This window comes from Ambystoma mexicanum, chromosome 3p (genome assembly GCF_040938575.1).
Source record: "Ambystoma mexicanum isolate Mex_15411 chromosome 3p, UKY_AmexF1_1, whole genome shotgun sequence".
In the NCBI taxonomy this organism is placed as follows: Eukaryota; Metazoa; Chordata; class Amphibia; order Caudata; family Ambystomatidae; genus Ambystoma; species Ambystoma mexicanum.
In genome coordinates, this window is record NC_090925.1 from 881,830,017 (window position 1) to 881,845,397 (window position 15,381).

Sequence of the window (15,381 nt, forward strand, 5' to 3'; positions counted from 1 at the left end):
TATCAACTATATATATGACTTGTCGCTATTCTCATGAAGTCTCTTCGACTGTTGAATCCTGTGAAACAACGCCGAAGACTGCTTGGACTTTCAATGCCTGGTGATCCCGGCGGTGCTACCGTCCATGTGGCCGGGCCTTCCGGACGGCCTACACAGTAGGGAGAGTGGGGTGGAGGTGGATACATTCTTTACAAGTATGCCTTTCCTCTTTCACCCTCTCTGCTCCCTGTGTTTCGTCATCGCTCTAATTGTCTTTCACTTTGGAAAAGACGCCATTTAGGTTTTGTCCCTTGTGCAGGGCCAAATATCCTTGGAAGGACGAGCACGCATGGTGCAACAATTGTCTGCCCCTCGACCACAAAGAAGCGAGTAGCGTGGCCTGTAGACTCCTGGGCCCTAAAACCAAACGCTTAAAGAGTGCTGCTTAAAGCTGTGGGCGGCCTACGGCATGTCGCGGGCTGAATGACCACCGAAAGTGATGGGGGGGGGGGGTGGAACTAGCAATGACCAGGCCTCCATGTCGGAGGTCCATTGACCTAACTGCGAACCACGCTGGGTCCACGACGCCCGTGCCCGTACCAGACCCCACCAGGTATGACGCGAGTCATACAACAGGGAAAACACCTGGTGGCAGGGGTGCACCCGATCATAACACCAAACGCACAACCCAAGGTTCTACTTCGGTGACTGTGTCGAAGCATACCAAAGCGCCAACGGAACTGACGGGATCCTCTGATCGGCAGCCTTCCCCGCAACCGCAGTCGTAGCCTGCGACTTGGCAATCCAAAGTCAAGGGGGCTAACACCAAAAGACACGTGGACGTCGAAGCGCTCCAGGAGGTCGTGCAGACGCTGCTTAAGGGCTGGGTGGCGATTTAAATCCTCCGCTCAGCCCCCAGTTTATCCAGTGGCGTCAATCTTCTGCTCTGCCTCCGGTTCAGCCAGTAGACCGCCCGTATTCTCCTACCATTGCCGACAGCATCGCTAGGATTACTTCGGCAGTTAGACTGAAGGAGCGGTCAATGGAGGCGGTGAAACACAAAGAACGGCAGAGAGAAGATACACCACAGCGCCCAGAAACCTGCCAGGACTATGTTGAGAGTCCTGTGCCTTTGCCAGGCACATTAGGGGAATAATCTTGCTGCCACAGCGAGGAAGATTAACCTTTTCCTCCCCTGGACCCCTCTGGTTCATCCTCATGGACCAGGGAGCCTTTGAGGGGTGTATGGACAGATTAGAAAAATGTCTCCTATTTTGAGGCCCTTGCTCCCAAGAGACCTTGAAGACTTTCCTTCTACCCCTGTATCTAAGTTTCAAAGGACCTTGGAGGAGGAGGATCCAAATGAAGAGTTTACTTGTGTAATTACAGATGAAGATGTTATGGACACTTATGATCAGGATGAAGATGGCACCTTTCTGGAACACTACAACGTGGATGATCACACAGGTCTTATGGACAATTGGGAGGACAGCCGTCGGGTTGATGCTCAGCCCTGGACGTCCCCTACTCCCCCCCCCCCCCCCCCCCATGTCCTGTGCTTAGATTCCCCCCTCCATTCCAGCTCGGCAAGCCTCCCCAGTGGACGATCAGATCGCCACTCAAGAGGCCTTACCAGATTCTGATTTCGTGGAGGATATACTCAAAGAAAAACCTTTGGCCAGCCAGGCCATCCCCTTGTTGAACTCGATCAAGAGGAGGTTGGCATCTTTGTTGACACCGGCCCAGACCAGGGCGGTAAACTCTAGAGTGGAGAAACTTTCGGCCTTCTTCGACTGACCCTGCCTATATCAAGGGTCATGCCATTCTGGATTCCTTAGTGGTTACCATCACTAGAAAACTGGCTGGTGTTCCCCGGTCGACAGAGCCACCACCCGATAAGGAATCCACCTGCTGCGTTTACCACCCGTATAGCCAATAACACCACGCGATTGGCCAGCTATGTGGACGTCCAGTGGAACTTTCTACAAGAGGGCCTCTAGGAAGTGCAAGGACCAAGTTGCTCGCCATCGTTTCTGAAGGCAAGCAGGTGAACTAGAATGTGCTCAAAAACACTCTGGACGCTGCCGAGACGGCGGGGAGAACACTGGCACAAGGTACCTTGCTCAAGAGACATGCATGGCTAAGGAACTCCAGTTTCAAGCTAGAGACCCAAGCGTCACTAATTAACAAACCCGTTGAGGAAACCAACCTGTTTGGTAAGGCAGTGAACGATGCTCTGGAAACCGCCAAGAAAGAGCATGAGACACTCAAGTCCCTTCAATGGATTACCCAGAAACCCTCTCCTCCTGAGAGTAAGCTGCTCCTGTCAGTCCTTTCGCGGGCAATCTCGTTTTTCCCAGACACATTATAATGCAGGAAACAACTGGAATTTGGGACAAGGGTCTAACACCCCCGCCTCTTATCCACCCAGAGGACAGGCGTGGGAAAGGTGGAGGACGAGGTTCCAACCCTAGAGGCGCCCTGGCCTCTGGTCAGAAATGACCTGCAGATCCAGGTCACCTCCCATGCAACCCCGGTCGAGGGGCGTATAACATCCCTCCTCATCGCATGGGAGGGGTATAACAGACGGGTGGGTACTAAAGACGGTAGCCCATGGGTACTATATAGAATTTGCCCGACCACACCAATACAAACTGCCAAGATCAAGACACCTGATGCCGAACCACCTGCAAATCCTACTGCAAGAGGTGCAGACCCTTCTAGAAAGTGTTAGGGAGAATTCTCAGAAATGTGCCAATTGCCTACACCTTAGAGACCCCCAGCAACTTTGCTGGATTTTGAGGACTTGATGTATTTACCTGGAGTGTGACTCTTTTTCCCACTCTCTCATGTATTTTAATCTGATTTTTCTACACTGTTTCTTTTGTTTATGGAGTCTAACAAACTCCATAGGCATTATCTTTTACAATTGTCACTTGGCACCTTCTGTGCAGCGACACAGGGAAGTTTTCCAGATTTCCCAAGGTTTAAATACATTCTGTGGGAAAAACGACTGTTTTACAGAGCAGTAAAGTGAAATTGATTTTACTTACCATTGTCACTTCTAGACCCAGCACCACACTATCTTGAGTGCTGGAGAGATTACTTAGTATCCCCTGTGACTAGATCCTCATGTAACATTTTTATGTTACCCTTTCCTCACTGAATGGCTGGTGGCAGTGGCTTTGTTTTGAACTACCGTGGTTTGCATTTACCGTGGCTGTTCGCAGCCTCCATTAAAGCAACCGCGGGAGCCATCTTTTTCAAAATGGCAGAGAGCTATCTTTGATTAAAAATGGCCCCCGGTCTTCTTTTTTCACCATGTCTTTGGAAAGGACCTTCTAGAGATTTTCTCTGCGTGCCAAACCAGGTTTGGTCTTTGTTCATTTCGCCTTTGGCAGTGTTTGAGTGAAACCCGCCTCTGGCTCCAGAGTGTCTGGGGTAGGCAGGAAGTGAGGGAGGTGCCCAAACTCCCTCTGTTTAGTCTCCCAGAAGACCCAAATGCACTCTGTGGTGATTGGCTGGCTGACTGTCAGGCAAGGCCAGCCATCCTGCTGGGTGAGTGACAGCTTGGCTGGAATGAATGGGAGAGAACTGAAAAAAAGGCGTGTCTTTTGGCTTGGAAGGCAGGGTCGACCACTGGATGAAGGAACCGAAGAAGAGCTTGAAGAGGACGTCTGCTGCAACCCCTGGACCGTTGGTTTGCCCGGTGAAGCCCTGCTGCAGTGCCAACTTGCCAAGTTTGCATCGACAGAGAAGCCCCTGCAAGGACGACTTCTCCCTTTGAATTGGTGGGATCGATACACTCCAAAGTAAGCCACTTGGACATCCATCTCGGAGCTGGTTGAATTTCCAGAGTTGCTGCTGGAAACCGTAGAGCTAGGGAGAGGAACACCAGATGGTGTGCGTTGCTTTTAAGCTGGCATTGAGCTTTTGGAAGATCCTACAGACGTCCAAGATGAAAGACTGACCAAGCCTGAGCCCCCTCAACAGAGTGCAGGACTCCAGAAGCAAGGAAAGCCCACCTCAACAGCCAGGAACCGTGTTTTTTGCAGTGGCCACAAGAAGCTGAAACGCGAAACGGCGACTGAAAGTGAAGTTGGCAGTTGCCTGTTTGTGCCAGTCCCAGTGCATTGCAGGAGTCTCCCGACATCCCTCCTCTTGTCCCCACGACTGAGGCCCAGGAACAGTGAGACCTGCAGAGTTGCACAGGAACAGAAGTCGTCTGCTGCATCTTTTCTTCATTTCTATGGTACTGTAAAACAAGTCTAAGAGCTTGCATCTTACTGTGGAAGTGCTTGTAACTTCTGCAACTCACAAGGCTAATCGGCTTGTGGCCCTACATTTGATTCTTCTTTTTATCAAAGACTCCTAAGAACTTGTTCAAAGACCTTTCCATTTACTTACCTGAAGTGCTGCATCTTATACAAAGACTTTTGCCCATTGACTTTGGCGTAGCCTATTGAGTTGTATGACTCTTCTAAGAGGATCTGAAAGTATTTGCCCTGCTTAAGAATATTGGTGATCTCTTGTTTTCTAATAACCTTTGCCTTTTACCAATTTTAAGTGTTCTGAATGCCAACAGTAAGATATTAATGTCGCCAGCACCCTTGTTACTGAAGTCGCCTGTGGGTGTAGGTTGCTTCTGTGGGCCAACCCAAAAGGGTCTTGTCTGATTCAGAAACAGTATTGAAGTGTATTTGTATGTTACTATTATTTTGCTCCCTTCTCACTAACCTTGAGTGTAAGTTTATTTGAATACCTGTAACTGTGAATCTTTGTAACTCCACTCCTGCTCACATGTCCCCTCTTGATGTAAGCCTGGCTGCTCAACACGCTACCAAAACTGTGTAGTACAAACTTATAGCAAAGGTTGGGTTGCCTATACCTCTAGTCATAGTTGTTTGTAGTGTTCCCAGAGGGTACTGCATTCAAACTTGGCCTAACCGAAAGGACGCCATAGAAGCCGTCCCTATTCTAAAGGTAAACAAGGGTATTTATTCAGTGTACTTCCTTGTACCCTAAAAGGAGCTCACCATGCGCCCTGTGCTAGACTTGCGCCCAGCTAACAAGTTTGTCAAACCTCAAAAGTTTTGTATGGTATCTTTACAGGAAGTAATCCTGCAGTTGAAACAGGAGGATTACATGGCAACACTGGACATGAAAAATGCATACTTTCATATTTCAATGTTGCCAGTGCACAGAAAATACCTAATGTTCATGATGGAAGACAAGCACTATCTGTTCAAAGTGTTCCCCTTTGGCATTGCCTATGCACAGAGGGTGTTTACAAAGATACTGGCAGAAGCGGCAGCACACCTGCGCTGACTATCCGTCCTGGTTTACCCTTATCTCGACGACTGGCTCATAACGGGGGAGTCCTACGAAACATGCCTATTGAACACTCAGAAGACAATAGACCTTGATTCTCCATCAACAAGAGGAAACCCAGCCTAGACCCCAGTGAATTCAAACAGTTTCTAGGGGCTCTAATTCGTACGAAAGACGGCCTCGTCTTCCCCTCCAACGAGAGGGTTCAAAACATGCCGTTTCACATCCCTCGGTATGTAGCCAGTCGGGAAGTGACGGTACACAAAGCCATGCAGCTGTTAGGGATGATGGCGTCCTGCATTTACTTAGTTTTTCACAGGCGTCTGCGCATGCGTCCCATGCAAGAGTGACTCAACAGCCAGTGGTGTCAGGCCAGCGGACAATGGGAAGATGTCTCGCCAGCCCTAGTTCTCTTTCTGCAGTGGTGGTCAAGGCAAAAAATCTCGAAGGGGAAGACCATCACCCCCGCAGTAGAAGCCATTCTGATGACGCATCACTTGCACAGGGTGGGGAGCTCATCTGCTTCAGCAGACGGCGCACAGCGTGTGGTTCCCACAAGTAGCATGCAACCACATAAATCTGTTGGTTCTATTTGCGGTATTCAAAGCACTGAAAGCCTTTCAGACAGTTAAAAGGGAAACCGGTCCTGATCTTGACAGACGGCATCACAGCCATGTTACTACCTGGACAAACAAGGGGGCACACTCTCCAGGGCTATCCAAGCTGTGCCAAAACATTTGGATATGGGCTTTCAAACACAGGATGTTCCTAATCTTCTGGCAGACGTGCTCAGCAGAGATTTCCTTCTGCCCGTAGAGTACGAATGGTGACTACACAAAGACATAGTCTCCAATGTTTTCCCAGGATGGGGTTTGAAAGAGATCGACTTGTTCGCAACTCTGGAGAATTCTCAATGCCAAGATTACGCCTCCAGGTACCCACAGAACCGCTCTAAGGTGAACGGGCCATGGATAACTTGGTATGGGAAATTTGATTATGCTGACTGGCCCTGCCCGTCCCATCCACTTCCTCCGAATCCCCCGACTCCCTTACTCAACAAGATTGTGCACAAGATGCACCAAGAACCAGGGACCATGATATTGGTGGCCCCCATGTGGGCCTGCCAACCCTGGTTCTCATCTGATGGAGATGTCCCTCTCCCCTCCGATGAAACTGCCCTGCTCGTACAACATGGTGTCTCAGAACATGGGAGAGACACTGCACCCATGCCAGCATACTCTGATTTAGCTGCCTGGCTCCTGAGGTCATAGTTCGGACACCTTAAACTCCCTCGGAGATGTATGGACATACTCGGGGAAAACCCCAACACGTTACTGATATTCCAGTAAATGGAAACGCTTTTATCTCGTGTAATGCCAAGGGCGTCAATCCCATTGACTGCTCTCCTACTCACTTTGTATTGTACCTGACCCACTTACTGGATTCAGGCCTGGTTTTTAATTCCCTAAAGGTTCACCTAGCTGCTCTCTCAGCCTACACTACGTCACAGCAAAAGGTGTTGTGGTGGAAAATACCAGTTATCAAGGCTTAAAAGGATTCACCCCTCCCTGCCCCCCCATTTCAAGCCCAGCTCCCGGATGGGACTTTAATGTGGTTCTGACTAGACTCATAGGGGTCCCCCTTTGAGCCTATGCACAAGGCAAGTCTAAAAGACCTACCTATAAGACAGCCTTCCTAGTGGCTTTCACTTCTATTAGAAGGGTTAGTGAACTACAGGCCCTTTCCGTACTGGACCCTTTCGTTACTGTTTAGAGATGAGGTGGTTCTGCGCACTCACCCTCGATTTGCACCTACATTTCTCCAGCATGGGGTCTGGCATGGATTCACATGCTCATGAATATTCCCCGTCGTCCGGCTGGGAATCCTCGGTAAAGAAAAAAACCAGTATCAGTTTCGTTTCTGATCTGTCTTTCGTAGTAATAACCAATCACTGGTCTCTGCGTCATACTGACCACAGCCAATGACTGCCCTCTACCTAAGCACCGCCTCTGGCAGCCATCTTCAGATTTTTACCGCACGTTCATGTGTTGGGATCCTCGTGCTATTGCTCTCGAGCGTTAGTGCTAATTTTTCACGTTTTTTTCTCAAAACTTTGTTTTTTCCGGTCAAAAGAGCCTCAAGCTCCACCGACTCTCCATCCGATCAACGGGGACCCGTGTCGGATTCGTATGCGCCCCTCAAGGGTGAAGATTTCGTCGAGCTACGTTTTGGAGGACTCCAGAAGCTTCTCGGGCCCGGACATGGCCCAGGAGAAGGGAAGCTCGACGCCCGGAAAGCTGTTCAGGGTCTGCCCTGGATGCCAGCTGCAGAACGTCTTTAAGGAGGACGAACACTCCTTTTGTCTCTACTGCTTACATGAGGACAAGACGCACGTGGAGAAGGACTGTGCGTTTTGCGGCAATATGTCGGAGCGGACCATGAAGGACCGCCACCAACGCCTCGCCAACTGGCTGGAAGGGAAGAGCCCGTCAGGCGAGAAGAAAAGGAAGAAATCCGAGCGGTCTTCTAAGACCTTTGAGGACGCCCCGGCGACGGGGGTCCAACACAAGGCCAAGCACCGCGAGTCCGCTGGCACCGGGAGCGCCGAACGGTCGGGCTCTACGGGCGCCAGGCGGGGCGCACCCTCCCCGGCACCTTCAGCCACGAGCCAACGCTCTGGGTCGGGTAAGAGGAAGGGCGAGCACCCGGCGAAGCTCCTGGAGAGGCCCCGGTCGAGCTCGAAGGCCCCATCGGAGGGGGAGCGAGGCAGTGTCCCCCCCCCCCCCCCCCCTCAAGGATAAGGCAGTGAGCGCACCTAAGGTGGTGAAGGCCTTAATCCATCCGGCCAAGCCCTCTATCGATACTGTCGCGGCGGCCCTGGCTCAGCCTGTGGAGGCTACACCGTCGAGGGTGCCGACGGGGCCCCTGATCGCCCGTCGGATTCCCCTCTGCCAGCGCCGCAAGACAACTCGGCGGCCATTTTGTTGGCTATACAGTCCTTATGCTCAGAGATAAGGACGAGACTACCGTTGCCGACGGAGGGGCCTCTCCCGTCGGGGGATCCTGAACCGGGACCTTTGGGTGTTCCCCCTCCCAAGAAAAGAAGGATTCACCCTCCACCTCCTTTTCAGCCGTCGCGACCCGTCCAGCCCTCCTCCCCGTCCACCCGAGGGGATGATACGGGGACTGACACGGCAGCGACGGGTACGGACGACGAGGTATACGATGAGGATCTCCCGTCGTCACCTCCCACCAGGGCCTCTCCGCCCGACGAGATTGGATCGTTCCACTCCATGATCGCCAGGGCATCCGAGCTTTTCCAACTCTGCCCTGAGGAGGAGAAAAAGGAAGGATTCCTTTATCAACGGCGTGAGGCCAAGAGGAAGACGGTCCTCGCAGTGCCTCTACTGGACGACATTTGGGATGAGGGCCTCGCCCTCCTCAAGAACCCTTCCACGACGCCAGCTAGAAGAGACCGGTACGAAAAGAAGTACCGGGTCCCGGACGCGGCCCCCCTGTGCCTCCGGGCGCAGCCTACCCCGGACTCCGTCGTCTCCGCGGCGGGCAGGAAGAAAGCGGACGCTATGGGACGCAGGGTCATCTCGTCTGCAGCGACGACGATTAAAGCGGCCAACGCCTTGGCTATCGTGGCCCGCTACGACAGGGAGCTATGGTACAAACTGGCTCCCCTGCTGGACTTCCTACCAGACGACAAGAGGGCGGATGCCCTGGAGATCCTACAGGAAGGTGAGGTGGCGTCGGACCACGCCATCACTATTGCGACGGACATCGCCGACACTGGGTTTCGCCAGTTGGGCAACGGCGTGTGCCTTAGGCGGCGTGGATGGCTCAAGGCTACGGACTTCCGTCAAGACGTACAGACCAGAGTCCTGGACATGCCGTTCGATGGGAACAACCTGTTTGGGAAAACAGTGGACGATTCCCTTCAGGCCATTAAAGCGGACACTGAGACGGCCCGGGCCCTTGGGGTTCTACAGCAACGACGGACGCCCTTTCGGAGCAGCAGAGGCAAGGGCGCCTCCAAAGGTTCCGGCGGTGGTTTCTCTACCTACCGTCAAGCGGCCCGCTCATCGTCTCAAGAGGCCTACAGTGGACGAGGCAAGTCTGGAGGACCCCGCCGTCGTCGCCAAGGAGGTCAAGGTGGCAAAGCCTCGTCGAAACAGGATTGAAACGGCCGTGGGGTCGGGCCCCCACCGAAGCACCCCGGTGGGAGGCCGGCTGGCGAGCTTCGTCAGCGTGTGGGAGTCCATCTCCACCGACCGTTGGGTGCTGGACGCCTTGGCCCGGGGCCACGCGCTCGAGTTTCAAAGAAGGTGCCCGCGCGTCCCCCCCCGTGGCCAGGAGAGAGCTTCACGTCCCTCAGCTTCTCCTGGAGGTAAAGGCGTTGCTCAGGAAGGGCGCCATCGAACTCGTCCCAAAGAGGCTTCGGGGCTCCGGAGTTTACTCGAGATACTTCCTCGTGAAGAAGAAGACGGGAGGATGGCGCCCCATCCTAGACCTGCGACGTCTGAACAAGTTCATCAAGGCACAGAAGTTCCGGATGGTCACCCTCCAGCACGTCCTGGGTCAGCTGGAGGAAGGAGACTTCCTGTCGTCGTTGGATTTGGAGGATGCCTACTTCCATATTCCCATCCTAAAGGGGCACCGAAAATTCCTCAGATTTGTGGTCCAAGGGCGTCACTACCAGTTCAAAGCCCTCCCCTTCGGACTACGGTCGGCAACCAGGGTATTTACCAAGTGCCTTGCACCGGTGGCGGCGCAGCTGCGCCGCGAGGGGATCCACGTCTACCCCTACCTGGACGACTGGCTCATCCGAGCCAAGACGAGGGAGCTCGCCGTGGAGCACACGGCAAGGACCGTCCAACTTCTCACGGACCTGGGATTCTCCGTGAACTACACCAAGTCCCACCTGGTACCCGCGCAAAACGCACTGTTTCTGGGAGCGAAGCTCGACACAGTGTCCCTTCTGGCCTCCCCGTCGGAGGAAAGGACCAGGTCCATCCTGGGCAAGGTACAGCGGATGTTGGCTTCAGACGCGGCCAAGGTGAGGTCCATCAAGTCCCTCCTCGGAATGATGTCTTCTTGCATCTACCTCATTCCCATGTGCAGGCTCCGGATGCGCCCGTTGCAGGAGTTCCTGGACGCACACTGGATACAAACGACGGGCGGCTTCGAGGAGAGGATCACACTCGACGAGAGTTTCCGCCGAGCGGTCCGGTGGTGGGGCACCCGCGCGCATCTGACGGCGGGCATGGACTTCCGGACCCCAGACCACCAGGAGACAGTGACCACGGATGCCTCCCTGGAAGGGTGGGGAGCGCACACCGAAAATCTGCACGCGAGAGGCCTCTGGCTCCCGACGGAGAAGTCCCTCCATATCAACGTCCTGGAGCTCCGTGCAGTGTTCTGGGCCCTCGGGTCCTTCCTTCCGTCCCTCAAGGGCAAGGTGGTGAGGATCTTCACCGACACCACCACCATGTTTTACATCAGGAAACAGGGCGGAACCAGGTCCCCAGCACTGTCCAAGGAAGCGCAGGACCTGTGGCATTGGGCCGTCGCCCAAAGGATGTTTCTGGTGCCGTTTCATCTGGCAGGGATAAAAAACACCATCGCCGACTAACTCAGCAGGGAGCTGCGCTCGTGCCACGAGTGGGAACTACGGCAGGATCTAGTGGATCGCCTCTTCCGACGGTGGGGCACACCCCAGATCGACCTGTTTGCGACGGCGACGAACTCCAAGTGCCGGAGTTTCGCCAGCAGGTTTCCACAGGCGAGGAGCATGGGCGATGCTTTCTCGTTCCCCTGGGAGGGCCTGTTCCTCTACGCGTTCCCTCCTTTGCCACTGCTAATCCGGCTCGTCAACCAGCTCAAGAGGTCACGGTGCAGGATGATCTTCGTCGCACCTGCGTGGCCGAGGCAGATATGGTTCCCGGACCTTCTGGACTTGTCAACGTCCCCGCCAATCAAGCTGCCGGTGGACGCGGATCTACTCTCCAGGGAAGGAGGCGCCATCCTCCACCACGATCCGAAATCGCTGAACTTGCAGGCCTGGCTCCTGCAGCGCTAGAGTTTGGAGGATACGACATACCGGCCGACTGCAGAGAGGTTCTTGCAAAGGCCAGGGCGTCCTCGACTCTTAAATGCTACGGACACAAATGGAAGAGGTTCTCTGTCTGGTGCCACGCACAGAAGATTAACCCTCTACGGATTACGGCTCCCCAGGTACTGCCGTACCTGCTGACGCTGGCCAAAGCTGGACTGGCACACGCGTCCATCAAGATTCATCTTGCTGCGATCTCCCGATAGACCAGAACCACGGGGCGGACGTCCCTGTGGTCTCATCGTCTGGTGAAAGAGTTCATGAAGGGACTGTTCAGATCGTTCCCGCCGGTGAAGGCTCCGGCCCCGGCGTGGGAGCTCAACGTGGTGCTGACCAAGCTCATGGGACCTCCGTTCGAGCCTCTGCACTCGGCCCCGTTGAAATTTCTTTCGTGGAAAACAGCGTTTCTTGTGGCCATCACCTCCGCACGACGGGTGGGAGAGATCCAGGCCCTTTCCTGCAAGGCCCCGTACTTGACTTTTCACGACACGAGGGTAGTGCTCAGGACGCACCCCTCCTTCATGCCCAAGGTACCGTCGGACTTCCATCTCAACGAACCCTTGGTGTTGCCTGTGTTCTTCCCGTCGCCTTCGTCGCCGGCTGAGAGGACTTTGCACTCGCTGGATGTGGCTAGAGCGCTGAAGTTCTACGTGGACCGCACGAAGTGTTTTCGGAAGACGTCACAACTCTTTGTACTTTGGACCTGTCAATCGGGGGAAGGCTCTCTCGAAGGCTTCCATTTCCAGATGGCTCTCCGGCTGTATCATGTACTGTCATCGGTTGGCAAACTGACCGCTGCCTGGCCGTCCGAGAGCCCATTCCACCAGAGCGATCGCAGCTACCACGGCGTTCCTTTCTGGTGTGCCCCTGCTGGACATATGCAGGGCTGCTACGTGGAGGTCGACGCACACCTTCACGAAATTCTACTGCGTCGATCGGGATTCCAGGGAGGAGTCCAGGGTCGGCCAAGCAGTGCTGCGCAACCTGTTCGCCTGAGGTGAGCCTGGTGAGGAGGTAAGATGCTTAATGTTGAGTTTGATGTAATGCTTAATGTTGAGCCTTTGCCACCCCCCGTGGTTGTGCATGTGTGTACTGCTATGTATTCTTTATTCATGAGCATGTGAATCCATGCCAGACCCCATGCTGGAGAAGGAACAAGTTACTTACCTGTAACTGTTGTTCTCCAGCATGGGTCTGGCATGGATTCACATGCGAACCCTCCCGCCTACCCCTCTGCGGCTCTTCACTTGGTCATACTGCCACTTCACGTGCTTCCAAATCTGAAGATGGCTGCCAGAGGCGGTGCTTAGGTAGAGGGCAGTCATTGGCTGTGGTCAGTATGACGCAGAGACCAGTGATTGGTTATTACTACGAAAGACAGATCAGAAACGAAACTGATGCTGGTTTTTTCTTTACCGAGGATTCCCAGCCTGACGACGGGGAATATTCATGAGCATGTGAATCCATGCCAGACCCATGCTGGAGAACAACAGTTACAGGTAAGTAACGTGTTCCTTATTTCCAAGTTCCATGTGAACCAATCAATAGAACTGCCCACTTTCTTCCAAAACCCCACTAACATGGCCGAAAGGAGCCTACACACGTTAGATGTGCGCAGGGCAGTCATGTTTTACCTGGAAAGAACAAAACCACTGAGGAAAACAAACAGATTTTTCGTTTCAGTGGCAGCTGGCAGAGAAGGGGATCCTGTCTCGAAGTCGGCTGTCTCGAGGTGGATAGTCAAATGCATCACACTGTTACTCTTGCTAAGAAAGAACTGCCCTTCAAGCCTAGAGCACATTCTACTCGAGACACTAGGGCTTCCATAGCATTAATTGCAAATGTTCCCTTAGAGTCCATTTGCAAGGTGGCAACCTGGAGTTCTGTACACACTTTTACAAAATACTATTGCCTGGACACTCATTCTAGGTCTGATTCTCAGGAGGGACAGGCAGTACTAAGACCTCTTTTCACTACAGTTCCTTCTCACAACCCACCTCCAACTCCGGGTACTGCTCACTAGTCTATGCACGGCATGTGATTCTAAGTCGATTAACAGGCATCAGAAGACATGCATTACTCACCGTAATATCTTTTCTGATGATTGTATCTGCTTAGATTCACATGTCCCACCCTTCCTCCCCGCTTGGGTGGAAGGAACAGACGTCTTACTACTTTCTCTTTTATGTATTCCCTCAAGTTAGCCTTGGGCTTCCTCATGGCAGAAAAAATACAATCGGAGGGACCTCGGCGCGTGAGGGATGTTGGGTACACTACTCGTCAAGATAGGGATAGGGATAGTGTTACAGACACGCCTATGCTGACGTCCCCTTTCGATCCTCGAAAGACGAAATGCAATACTCTGCGGTTACCACTGGATGTCGGACCATATGCACAGCATTTGAATCCAAGCAGATCCAATCGTCAGAAATTACGGTGAGTAATGCATGTCATAGTAGCTGGAGTATCCATTTTTATCTTCCAATGCTGTTCTAGTGTCCTGTTTGTCATACAGAATTTCTCATAAGAACATGGTTTCATGTCTGCAATCCCTTCTTTTATCTGCCAGCATCTTCCTCAGATGATGATGATGATGATGATGCAGGGATGAGCGCAACAAGCTTTCTGAAGAAGCCTGACCCAACGGCAGAAACGCGCACAAAGTTCCTGAAAAAAGTGGAGGTATGCAATAAGCAGAGTTAACTAATCAAGTAGCAGGGACAGTTTCAGAGGAACATAAGGTTATTGTAGTAGGGCTAAATGCCATAACCTCTAGTAATGTAGATAGTCTTCCCCTGAAGATGAATCCAAGATCAATAAAGCACTGCAGGATGACGTTCTAAATCTTATCTGGATGTTTTCACCCTCAGTCTCTCTTCTCAGAGCAGTCGCTTTTGCCTTGGCTGTTGGATTCTCATGATACTTAGAAGTAGCTTTCTGTCGCTGGGTCTGTTGGGGAGATTTTTTGAAAGTCGTCTGGTGAGGGGTGTGAAACCGTCTATCCTAAAGTAGGGTACAAATCGCAGAGCAGTCAGACTTCACTTAGGGTGGCGGTGCGTAGGAAGCAAGAAGGTTGGTGGATAGTTGTGCATTACATAAAGACAGATGAGATACATACCTCACACTTCGACTGCCACTAATAGTTTTTCTTCCCACCATTAGGAGGTCTGTACATTCTTGACGTAAGAGTGCTGACATTTCTGTTGAGGCCAATTGAGACACAACTTCTCTTCAGCATTGAGTGAAACGGCTGAACAAGCAGCAATCAGAATGCCACAAGGCAAACCGTAGGGAGAGTGGGGCACAACAAGGTTGAAAACGTATTGCCCCTAGTTATTTAAAGTCTCTCTAACCCCGTTCAAATTGTCGTTAAAAGTAGCTTCATTCTTATGGCAGAGGTGATGTACGATAATGTTTGTGAGTGCAGGGTGTGTGCCATGCCTTATGCAAAGTTGTGGAGGTTCAGTGTGCGAGAGGAGAAATGGGGTTTCACAGGTTATAACGTGCTAAATGAATACATAATACTAATCCTCTGACTAACACAAATGGGCTAAAAAGCAAGGTAAAAAACATGGAATTGTGCCTGTTGCCCTGTGTGCATGAAGACCACAAGGGGGTGTCTTGCCCTGAAACTTGTAAGTGTGGGATATAGAGGAAACCTCTTACCTACCAGTTTGCCAGGGTTAACACCTCCCAAATGTCACAATTTGTCCAAGGACCTGTGAAAACTTGGAGGCTCGAGGCTCTTTGAATGTTCACGTTGTGCAGTGTGTGATCGGCCTTTCTTTCCATGTTCGGAAAGAACACTGGTAATGTGATCTTTTATTTTAAGTGGATATCGAAAACCACTTTATGTAAGGACAGGTGTTGGAAAGATTTTCTTTTGTCAACTTTCTTTCTATAGTTTTCTATGGAACCACTAACTTTTATCTTTCTGTGTTTTTATCCTG

General features: G+C 52.3%; 1 protein-coding gene across 1 annotated transcript in view; it reads left to right on the forward strand.

Annotated features, from left to right (window-relative positions):
• EIF3CL (eukaryotic translation initiation factor 3 subunit C like) overlaps positions 1-15,381 on the forward strand; it is a 384,931-nt gene that overhangs the window by 103,651 nt on the left and 265,899 nt on the right. Inside the window, exon 7 of the mRNA XM_069652105.1 lies at positions 14,001-14,113. Within this exon, the coding sequence (XP_069508206.1) occupies positions 14,001-14,113 (113 nt within the window). The remainder of the gene's footprint in view (positions 1-14,000; positions 14,114-15,381) is intronic.